The 12,500-nt window shown below is 36.5% G+C and overlaps 1 protein-coding gene across 1 annotated transcript in view; it reads right to left on the bottom strand.

The window, feature by feature from the left end:
• The window catches only part of HNRNPM (heterogeneous nuclear ribonucleoprotein M), a 31,039-nt gene that overhangs the window by 14,714 nt on the left and 3,825 nt on the right, over positions 1-12,500 (bottom strand). Inside the window, exons 2-10 of the mRNA XM_053703013.1 lie at positions 11,454-11,623; positions 8,108-8,160; positions 6,939-6,946; positions 6,750-6,843; positions 4,352-4,660; positions 3,469-3,622; positions 2,648-2,697; positions 2,488-2,548; positions 2,221-2,328 (exon numbers count right to left, since the gene is read on the bottom strand). Of these exons, the coding sequence (XP_053558988.1) occupies positions 2,221-2,328; positions 2,488-2,548; positions 2,648-2,697; positions 3,469-3,622; positions 4,352-4,660; positions 6,750-6,843; positions 6,939-6,946; positions 8,108-8,160; positions 11,454-11,623 (1,007 nt within the window). The remainder of the gene's footprint in view (positions 1-2,220; positions 2,329-2,487; positions 2,549-2,647; positions 2,698-3,468; positions 3,623-4,351; positions 4,661-6,749; positions 6,844-6,938; positions 6,947-8,107; positions 8,161-11,453; positions 11,624-12,500) is intronic.

Below are 12,500 nucleotides of genomic sequence, written 5' to 3'. Positions count from 1 at the left end.
GCTCCCAACTTAATAACTTGAAGGGAAGCATCCGTAATGAAAGAATGGGCCAACTTTAAGGCCTTAATCCTATCCTAAATCTCTTCAAGAGTGTTATCTGAACAGAATCAGACAAGGCATCAAACCATGCTGCCGCACTGGTGACGGTTGCAATACATACGGAAGGTTGCCATTGTAAACCCTGATGCACTTACATCTTATAGTAACCCTTCTGACTTTTTATCCATCGGTTTCTTAAAAGAACAGCTATCCTCTAGGGCAATAGTGGTTCTCTTAGCCAAGGTGGAAATAGCCCCCTCCACCTTAGGGACAGTCTGCCAAGACTCCTTGATAGAATCAGCAATTGGAAACATCTTCTTAAAAATTGGCGATTGAGAAAAGGGAATATCATGTCTCTCCCATTCCCAAGCAATAAACTCAGTAGCCTGGATAGGGACAGACCTCTACCGTAGAAGGTACATCAAAGTATTTGTTTAACTTACTAGACTTCTTAGGATTGACCACAACAGTCATGTCCGAGTCGTCCAAGGTAGCCAAAACCTCCTTAACAAACCGAGGTGTTCTAGCTTAAATCTGAAGGACACAACTTCAGCGTCAGCAGAAGAAATGACACGCCGAGATTTCACCCTCAAGACGCCTCCTCAGACTTCTGTGAGGGAACACTCGGAGCAGCCGTGACTGTCAGAAACCTTACTCACTGACTCCTTATATTTCCTCTTACGCTTTCCCTGTAGCATGGGAAAAGCTGACAGCGCATCAGTTACCGCAGAGGATATGTGGGTAGCAATGTCTTGTAAAGTAACTCCTACTGGAGTGTGAGAAGAAGTGCAGGACACTGCCGGAGGGGCCGCTAATGCTTCGGACACCTGAGGAGAAAACTGCAGCGTATCTAGAACAGGAGACTCCTGAACAGCATCCGCATTAGACAATGATGGCTCAGAAAAAAAGTCTATCCCTGTACTGTAGAGTTCTCAATACATGAGAAACAGAAAGGGATTGGTGGTTCAACATTAGAATCAAAGCACAAGCTACATGTTACATCTTGCAGGGCCTTATATCCATATTTACCTCAAAACAGAATAAAAATGGTCTAAATTAAGTTCAATGAAATAAAAATGGTCAATTTAAATTTTAATATAATAAAACAAAAAACAGCTACTGTCACTTTAATAAAAAGGATAAGTTTATTTTTATAAAGCAACCACAGAGCAGCTGCCACACACAACCTCAGACGTCTTTGAAATCGCTAAATTTGCAGAAAAATTCGGACTCAGAACAAACAGGCCACCAGCCGACACAACTTTCTTGCCAGCAGAGCCGCAACGATCGGATCGCACAGGAGAAACCAGAAGTGCGCAACACTGACTTGTTGCCAGAGAAAGCCCGTCCCCCCAAAACATGGGCGAAAAACTGATCCGGTCGCCATTATCTCTGACAATGAAAAAGGGATTGCAACAAACCACACTAAAAACACTTCTCCATGTGAAAAGTACAAAAAACACACAACCAAATCTGGAAACAACCCTGAGCTGAGCCATAACATATGCAACATACCCGCAGCTAATAAAACTCATCAACCCCTAGTGCCTGCATAACTGCCAAAATCCTTAGCCTAATGAAGGATTGAAAACAAATAAGTCCCATACAGAATTAACTGTAAATTGCCATATTCCCTGATCCCAGAAAATAAAAAGGAACTTAAAGCAGACACTGCCCGGCAGCAGGGCAGCTCACTCAGTTTGAGAGGCACATCTCCACACATGGACCTGAGAAAGAAGAAAGAAAGATCAGACTTTCCAGACAGGGCAGCAACACTGTTTGGGAGGCGCAGTGAGGATTACACCCAACAAGTTCCCAATTGCTTAAAAGTCACCACTGCTCTACTAAAGAGACTTACATGGGCTATGGCTAAACTCCAGGAAGAAGCATAACAAACTTGCTCTACTTCAAAAATAATAAAATCTTGATTGAAGAATCTTCTTTCAGACACCTAAACTTTACCACCTCCTTGCTCTTAACGTAGGCAAAGAGAATGACTGCGGGTGGAGGGAAGGGAGGTGATATTTAACAGCTTTGCTGTGGTGCTCTTTGCCGCATGCTGCTGGACAGGAGTGATATTCCCCAATAGTAATTAGATGATCCGTGGACTCACCGTGTCAGAAAGAAATTACATTTTATTACCATGAAATTATAGAAAGAAAACATTCTCTATTATCTTACCTCCTATGCCCCCCATGTTTGGTCCTCTTACATTTACATCTCTAAGATGGTTAACATCTATTGGCTGACCTCCAGGTCCAAGGCCCATGCCAATACCCCCAAGACCATCTGCAATAAAATTGCACATAATTTTATAAAACAGGTTTTAAAGTGAGATTGCCCTAACACTAATTATTGAAATCAGGTCATTGTCACAACTGCTTCTAATCACATATAGGATACTTTTTACACATTTCCCAAAATGCATTCCTATAGATTATTACTTACGTGGAAGCTGTGGAGGACGGTCTGCTGGAAATGAATCTCCTTTGGGCAGTGACTTGTCATCCTAAAAATAAAGACTTTACTTAAAACAAAACACAGAACACACACACATAAAAGTAACAAAAAAGAAAAACACTAAAATGTTACCCTGACAAATACTTACTATTTTCACCATCATAGGTCTGTCAAACAACAGCTGGCCATTAAACATGGCTATTTATTAGTCAAGGAAAACCTTTCACAATCAATCTACTGTTGAGAAACTGTACTGTGTGTTCAAGGCATGTTTACACCTTAAATTGGGAAATCTATTGTTTAAAAAAGTGCTACAATGAAATAAGATTATGGTGTATATAAAATAAATCTATACAGTTTATTTTCTATAATCCTTTTACCCAGAGGCAGAACGTTTCACTTTCTGCAGGTCATTTTTCAGTACAATTAAATTTAAATTAGTTCACACTACGGCACCACCTCAACTGCAATGTGTTTAGTAACTAGAGAATAAAGCATTAACCAATACGCTGCTCAGTATTTGACTGCACTCTGCAAAAAGCTCTTAACTCTGGCTGCACTGTGTTGAGGAAAAATTACACAGTGAAGCGAGAGCACAGCACTGCTTGGAGAACTGCCTGATGTGGAGCAGTGTTGTAAAGCGGCAACAGTCCCTGCATGTGTCCCATTTTTTTCTTCAGATATGCTACATTTTCTGCTATGACATCTCAGATCACAGCATGTGCTTTCTGCCTGGGAGCCCACTTGTAATGTATAATTGGTTTACTGACCCTTTAATTAGCTAGATCAAAATCTCCTTCCAGCTCCTATGGAGGTAAAAAAAACTTCCAAAATTTCACAATATTTTGTTACGCTTTAGAAGGACCAACTAGTGTAGTCTACTTTTGGGATATCTATAATGTATTTAACTCACAGTATAAAATGAAAAGTAAAAGCATTAATTTAAAGATGAGATCACAGAAAGGATACAAATAGCCTGCACTGCCTCAATAGGCTGCTCAAAGGTGACATTGGCAATTCCACGGCTTTTTCCATCCTTGTCTTCCAGCACATCTGCTCTTAAGACAACTCCAGCAATGCTAAAGACTTCTTTCAGCTTCTTCCAGCCCACACTGTAGTCAAGCTATAATTTTGAACAGCAAGCACAAGAGAAATGACCATCAGATGCAAAAACAAGAGCTGTGTCTAAATGAATTAGAAAACATCAAACTGTACTTTATCAGTACACCAACTAGTTCAGATTAACACATTTGTTACTACCACTACTCAAAGTAAATCAAAATATCAACGGCAGTGGAAAGAATCAGGTACAATAGTGACAGGCACTTTCAAAGTGAAAATCATAAATACTACTGTATGTCTTTTTTTAAAGGACAGTAAACAGATTTTTATATAAAACGTTTGTGTAATGATACGATGCAATATATTTTCATAACTTTGCCCCATTTTCAAGTAATTTAGCTCTGGATGTTGAGCAATTTCTAGTTCTCAGAACTTAAACTGCAACCTTCTAAATTCTTTAGGCCAACTACTACATATCTGTCCCTAACTGGTGTTATCGGAATAAAGTATATTGTTTTGCATTTATCTAATTTTATGACTGACTAGCTTTGTTGTCTGCAGACTGAAGCTTATATTGGCTTTCCCAAATAAGGCAAATGGTGGGTGGAGTTAGGCTATTGAAAATTAACTGCAGTAAAAAAGGATGTTAATTTGTTTTAAAAATAAGATTTGGCTGATCTATTATTCAATAGCAAAACAAATGTCTTCTAATTAACAAGGTGTTTACTGTCCCTTTAACTCCAAACCCAACTTGGTTAATGAATGGCACACACACATTTACAATACTCACATTGGCTACAAACACTGTACTGCCAAGTCTTCCTGACTGCAAGGCATGGATAACCTCTCTGGGTATGTTTGGGTTGTTAAGAATACTGGGTGGGATGTTAGCACCGACAGGACCAGGTCCAGGCATTCCCATAGGCCCAGGCATTCCCATAGGTCCAGGCCCTGGCATTCCCATAGGTCCAGGCATTCCCATAGGTCCAGGCATTCCCATAGGTCCAGGCATTCCCATAGGCATAGGACCAGGCATTCCCATAGGGCCAGGGCCAAAGATATTTTGGGCAACTCTTCTAGACCGCTCACCATCAGGATCCTGAAAAAAAAAAAAATGAAAAAATTGTTTCACCTACTGTTGGTACTGTAAGTAGTCAGGTCATCTACTTTGCAAAACTTCAGCATATTATCAAACAAATCAATTTACAATGGCATTTAATAACGTATATTTTAGTGACACCAGTACCTGCCGAAGTTTTAAGATATGTGCACCAAGGAAGAGGTATGTGCTCTAGTTCACCTTGCAAGTCTAATTTAATTATATATGTACTAATTGCCAGGCCACCATCTTAGATGAGGTGATTGCCTAGTGAGTGTGTATAAGAGTGTGTATATATATATATATATATATATATATATATTATTGACATTGGGTAAAGTATGCAGAACCTAGCTAGGACAGTGTATTCCCTGTATTGTTAGAGGTCTTAAAAAAGGTAGAAGCTCTGTTAGTGCATATGCATAAAAACTCTAGTGCATAGTATTAATCTGCACTTTATGCTGTGAGGGCAAGTGGCAAAAAATTTTTTCTTTCGTGATTCAGATAGAGCATGCAATTTTAAGCAACTTTCTAATTAACTCCTTTTATCAAATTTTCTTCGTTCTCTTGCTATCTTTATTTGAAAAAGGCATATATGTTTTTTTTGGTTTAGGACTCTGGACAGCACTTTTTTTATTGGTGGATGAATGTATCACCAATCAGCAAGAACAACCCAGTTTGTTCACAAAAAAATGGGCCGGCATCTAAACTTACATTCTTGCATTTCAAATAAAGATACCAAGAGAATGAAGAAAATTTGATAATAGGTGTAAATTAGAAATTTGCTTAATATTTCATGATCTATCTGAATCACGAAAGAAACATTTGGGTTCAGTGTCCCTTTAAGGCACAATTTGTGCCCAGGTTTGTCAGCCCAGGCAAGGCACAGTAATGTGAACTTCAGGACATGTAGTATCCCAGTAGTTACATATATATATACATACATATATATATATATATATATATATATATATATATATATATATATATATATATATATATATATATATATATATATATATATATATATATATATAAATAAGGCACTAGGACCTAGTGACTAAGGAAGAAGAGATGAATCAGAGAACCAGTTCGAATCGGTGCTACCCCTAATATTATAAGGTGGGGGTTGTGGAATGTAAGGGGCTTAAAAGCACTACTTCCTATCAAAGTAACAGTGAATGAAAAAGTTAACCTCTATAACTTATTAGTATATACATTAAAATGAGGGGAAAATCCTGCTAGGAAAACACACAAACTATTACATTGTTTGGAGCGGGATAGATCTGCACTAGGACCTAAGTGTTAGGAGGTGAGGCAAGCAGTAAGATTCAAAGTAAACCCTATAATGGTATTTTGGTTTAAACAATTTAATTATCATTTAAGTAATAATTATCTTTTTTTTTCTCTTCTACTTCCTACTGCGGAAAAGGATCAAATATGAATGAATAGCCTAATAAACTGGAGATAATTATGAAATTGGAAGATGAACTGTGTATTTCTAATGCAGGGCTCGACAAACCCAGGAGCCAGATAGCCACTGGCTCCTAGAATTTTACTCCTGGCTCCTAACTTTTTTTGGGTAATTCTCCATATATCTACAAACACCACTGTCTGGCTCCTAAAAATATGTCTGGCTCCTAAATATTCTTACTGGCTCCAAAATTTTAAACAGATTTCTCAACCCCTGTTCTAATAGTATAATTAAACCAGTAATTTTCTAATATAATTAGAAAAATTGGAAAAAAGTTATTCTAAAAATGAAACCTATATAGAAAAAAAAAACGGATTTAAAATCTAGGATTACTGATTAGTGATTTAAATTGCGATTAAAAATAGATTTGATTTAAATCAAATCCTCCGTGTAAATGTCCGAGTTGCTGTTGTTGGATCTTAATGGCCTTTGCCCCATAAAACAATATAAGTTGTGCAAACAAGTTTTTTTTCTTGAAACTAGAATTAAACACAAGCACATGACAAATTATTTTTATACCCAGTCTACACAGCAATTGTGTGACCCGTGTAGGAGCTTATTTTTTATTGACTATAGCAAAGGACATAGGATTGAAGAAAAAAGAAAAAACCTTACCTCTTTCACTTTCAGTGGCCTCCCATTCAGAGAATGCTTGTTCAGAGCTTGAACTGCTTTCTTCATACTTTCTTCCTGCTTAAATTCAACAGTCCTAATTGAGAGATTCAGAGAACACCATTAGAAGCTATAGGATCCTGAAGGTTTAAAATAAAAAAATGGATTTAAAAAATCATAAGTGATACTTACGCGCATCCCTGAGGAGACGTAGAATGGGTATGGAAGTACAGAGGAGAAAAAAAAAATGAATTAATGATATTACCACGCTGCAAAACCCAATACATATACTTAAAGGGACAGTCTAGCCAAAATTTAAGTTTCATGATTTAGATAGGTAATGCAATGTTAAACAACTTTCCAGTTTGCTTTTCTCATCAAATCTGCTTTGTTATCTTGGTAGTCTAAGTTGAAAGCTAAGCCTAGGTAGGTTTATATGCTATTTTTTCTAAGCCCTTGAAGGCAGCCTCTTATCTGAATGCATGAGTTTTTTTTCAGCTAGAAGGCAGTAGTTCATGTGTGCCATATAGAAAACGTGCTCACGCCCCTGGGGTTACCTAGGAGTCATCACTAATTATCTAAAATGAGTCTGTTAAAAGAACTTAAATAAGGGGGCAGTCGGCAGAGGCTTAGATACAAGGTAATCATAAAGGTAAAAAATGTTTAACCGTGTTGGTTATACAAAACTAGGGAATGGGTAACAAAGGGATTATCTATTTAAAAAATAAAAAAATTCTGGAGTAGACTGTCCCTTTTACACTTTCAGTAAGACCATTGCAAGTTCCAAGGTACGATCAGACGAGTGTTTAGGAAGCACCAAATAGATACTTAACCACATCTGAGACAGGATTTAGAAATTATCTAGTAAATTACAAAGGCACGTTTTAAGTAACAACAAATCTGCACAAATTCTTAAAGGCCAGATGTTCATATTTAGGAAGGACTGAAAACACACAAAAAAAAAAAAACTTGTCTAGCTGCACAATTACAGGACAGCAATTAAAAATTTCAGTTCAGAATGTTCAGGAACCTGGTCAAATCACAACATACTTAAAGTTACACATCACAGGTTCCCTATTTTCAAAAACAGTAAGTAATTCACCCATTCTATATTCATTGAATTTTGGCCAGATAGAAAATTAGGTAGGGTTTACAAGGCCAAAACCAAGATGTCCATATAGTCTCCATATACATGGACCAAAACCATTTCCTACAGGACACCTTCAAATTCGTAGACAAACCCCCACCCTCTTTACAGACACCAAAAGGCAATTTACCCTGATGTTCGAGATTAACGGCGCCCCACTTAAAGCAGGAGAGGTCTGTGTTCCAAACAAAAGAAGATTCTCTAGATCACTTACCCTTGACTTTCCTTCATCGTCCATAAAGAGCTCCACGTATGTTACCTCACCAACTACAAATCAGATTCCAGACGAAACAAACCATGGGAGAAAAGCCAAGAAAACAATGGGAATTTAGAACAAGTCAACAACCTGAAGCGGGAGCCTCTGAAAAGGCCCAATGAAGTCACTACTCAAGTGGCTTTACAAGTGTGCAGTCAACAAAAACAACCACCAGTCATTTCAAATTCCTTCAAAACAATTCACCAACCGTTATGTATTACATAACCTTAAAGATTTGTTATTGCAGATGTTAAGTAGTAAATCTTTGTCCATAAAAAGACAAAATAAAAATTAGGATGTCAGAATCCAACACTATCTGGGTAAATCTTAGTCAGGTTACCAATTCAGACTTAACATTAATGTTTAGGACTAAACTGTATAAAGTGAGAAATCTAACATGTTTAAAGGGACACTGGACTCTCAGAACTCCTTTAAACAGGTAGGCAATGAATTATAGCAATATTTTAAGCGAATATTGCAGCTTCCAAAGCTGTAGGATAATACAGCCACAGTTCATGATGTTGGCTTGAATCGGAGCATGCTTCCAGTTCCTACAGCTGTAAAGATCAGCAGTTAAGGGCTTTATTGCATGAGAATGTGTACGTCCAGTAGTAGCACTGCTGTCAAAAAATATTGGCAAGACAGTTGGAACATGCTCCCATTCAAGACAATTCATAAAGTACAAACTTGCATTTGCTAATCCTAATATGTAAAAAATTAAATTTTATTTTAACTCATGGGATCCAAAATAGCACTCAACAATGAAAGCCAGCATACAAAAGCTGAAACATTTTCACAACCCATACATTATTCAATATGCATGGTTATAAACCTTAATTTTAAACTAAAGTTGTTGGGGTTTTTTTTTTTTTTGGGGGGGGGGGGGGTTAAATCTGTGCTTGGATGTAACTATTAAAACATCAAAATCTTTACTATAAATGAAGAGCAGGAAAAGATGAACATCTCAGATATATTAACTGATATAACCAGTTCTGGAATTAAAAAGCTCAAGACTCATTGTAAGCAGGAACATTGTGTTCAAAATTATTTTTTTTCTCTTTTCCAAAATATAAAAAAAAAAGTCAGTGGTCGACAAATCTGTAAAATGTAGGAAGGAACAAGACCATGGAATTTGTATATAGCTATATGGAGAATAACCCAGAACGTTAGGAGCCTAGAGTAAAATTCTAGGAGCCAGTAGCTCCCTAGTTTGTCAAACGCTGATATAAGCAATCTGAAAGTCTGTAAATCAGAATTTATTTCTAAATAAACTCAAAGGACCCATAAGTTACACAAGACCTACATTTTAACAGATGTAAAGCCAGTTCACAGGCACATAGAATGTGTCAAATTGTGTACTGTTGCTCAAATTGAAGCAGGAAAAATAAAATAAAAAAGAAAACTAAACAAAATTGGGTATCTGCCATTCAGATATTACTCAATACTGATTTAAATATAAAAATTTGGGAATTAAAATTTACACCACTTGCAATGAGTCAGTAACTTAATGAACAAAAGTTGCATCTGAGTGTCTTTACAAAAAGCCAGACAAGGCCTTTATTTGAATTTATCATGTCTTAGTAAATTCATTCCTGGCTAGAGAAGTAACTTCAAGATATTTTTTTCTTTTACCCACAGAAAGATTGGCTCCTGGGTATACACAAGTCCTATATTAAAAATGGACGAATAAACAAAGATTGAAGTCAACCTTTCTCCATGCTAGCTACAATTAAAACCTTAATAAATGTTAATAAATCAATTTACTTTTCAACAAAGTGTTTCCATGTTTTAATAATGATAAACAGACTTAAAGTTAATAAAAAATATAGTAATATATTGTTGAACAGGGACTAGAAGGATTTCTGTAAAGGGGAAAAAATAAAAGTATTTTGACTGCACACTTGTAAACCAGATCACTGCCAAAAAAACCAGGTGAACAGAACCAGAGACATAAGCAGGACTACATACACATCCTGTGAGAACCAGTCTAGTCTGGACAATTTAGTACGAAAAAAGTGAACATTTTTCTTTTTTAAAAAAGGATGTACTCAGCAGGTTTCATTAATTTCTACAATGAAACCAACTTGTTACATGCATAAAAATCCATATGCATATAGCAAACAATAAAATGACTAGATACATATACATCTAATTCGATCTAAATTCACATCTACAAATTAAAAATATTATAATATATACATATATACTTGTTTGGTATGGATGCAACTTTACCCAACTTTTTTCCCCTAATAGAAAAAAAATCCTGAAAATTATGAAGACAGACTTCTCTGCATGTCCAAAACTGGTTCACACATTTGTGGCTAACTGAACTAACAGTTTACAGAAAAAAAACCTTAAATAGCAGTCTTGCTATTTGTTAGCTTAAAATTGTAATCATGGCATTTTGTAGATAGTATATATATAAAAAAAAGTTTAATTCATACAAGTTTCAAACCAATGTTTGTGAGCTAAATTTGCTGGATATTTCTAAAAGTCAACCTGTTATTAATCAAAAAGTCTTCAAACAGACCTTGGCACCAAGTGTCTACATAACCTGAGTGTATAGAATACAAACAAGCCTGCAAATGAACTTGATGATGATCCAGCAGGAGTTCAAGGCATCAGGAATTCACAACTACAGGTCCTGTAGAGAAACTTAATTGCTTTGCACAATTAGTCAAAACCACCTCTAAATTACTATTGGTTGTTGAGACCCTCATAGGTCAAGCAGCACAGACTGGGAGGCACTGCGGTTTAGTAAGGTGGAAAACCACAACAGTTTTGCCTAAGGTCAACTGAACGCCTATTGTGTTTCGATTATAAAGTTACATTAAAAGTCCTGCAGCTCAGTACTTAGCCATTAAATTCAGACATGTCCAGCCTTGCTTTGCATACAAGATAGTGACAAATGCTTGATACATACCAAAGGGGAAAAAACCATGGGCAACAGCGGTTTTGTTCTTTTACAGGCAATATGTTTATCAAAAAACCGCTATATCGCATTCAAAAATATGGCTACATCTAGTGTATTTTTACAGGTGTTGAAATAGTCTATATATATCCACAAAAGAAAAATCTGGCATGAACACTGACATACCACAGTTCTTGATGGAATTTCAACCAATGATTTTACTCAAGTCTTTGCCATCACAATTTACCTAAAGTTCCAAAACCACCTTGCGCTCAACACAAACCAATGGACGATCAACTATTTTCAAGCAACCAAAGAGGCCATCAAAGCCACAGAAACCCTTTTCAGCTCAGGGGAAAATATAGCAGACTAAGCCTGCTTGACAACCATTACCTTTCTCCTTAACAAGGTCCTTCAATGCCTGCCATTTGATATCAAAGGGGATGTTAGAGATGAAAGCTCTGAAACGCCTTTGAGGATTGTATGGCTCAAAACGGTTTGTCCTCTTCACACCCTTCTCTTTGCGCTTGTCATTTTGGTTTGCTTGTGGTGTTGTGGATTGACTGCAAAAAAAAACAAAATAGCATTTAGATGTTGAAGTTCTGTGGAGTAATTTACAGAGATGAATAGAAATTCCTTTTTTCATTATTTTGCCCCTTTTTCCTGCAATTTAGCTTTTAATATTGCAGATTTTCTAATTCTCAGAACAGAAAATGCAGACTTAACAAGCCTAAACCTGCTACATATCATCCAACTGGCTTCAGCAGATTATTGCTAAACAACAGTTTACACAAAATAACTAACTTGTCTTGTCTTCTACAGAAGAGAGTCTCGATTGGCTCCTCCAAATAAGGCAATTGGTGGGTGGAGTTTGGATATTGAAAATACTACAATATGCTCTAAGAATTTAGAGCATGTAAACGTTGCACTACAATACCCATTTAATGATGAATAGGCTCTTGAGTTAGAGAGACCGTAAAACACCTTTTAAAAGGGACAAGCTCTTCCAAAATGTTTAAAGTGCCATAAAACAGGTTGAGATCTGTGCAACTGCATATCCTAAAAGGGCTAATTAAAATAGATTGCATTAAAAAAAAAAATGATTAAAAATTGCTGGTAAGTATTTTTAAATAATTTTCAAAAATAAGCAAAATGAATTACATAGCTAAACTGCCTGGAGCAGCGAACTGCACCCCTCTTATCAGTGTTTAAACACAGGCATTGTATTTCAAATGAGTTCACAGCTTCTAGGCATGCTCCAGCAGATAATCCCTATCAACTTTTGCATGGTACCAAAAGAACAAACAGATATAGCTATAAAAAGAATTGAGTGGGGGGAGATAGAGCTTTATAATTCAGAAACTAAAAAGAAAGGGTTAAAGTGAAAGTCAATCCTAGAGTTGTAAAAAATGCTAGGATTGAGTTAAAAACAAATAAAGG

Source organism: Bombina bombina, chromosome 2 (genome assembly GCF_027579735.1).
Source record: "Bombina bombina isolate aBomBom1 chromosome 2, aBomBom1.pri, whole genome shotgun sequence".
Classification (NCBI taxonomy): Eukaryota; Metazoa; Chordata; class Amphibia; order Anura; family Bombinatoridae; genus Bombina; species Bombina bombina.
Note: the sequence above shows the minus strand (reverse complement) of the source record. Positions and strands in the feature narration are given on the sequence as shown.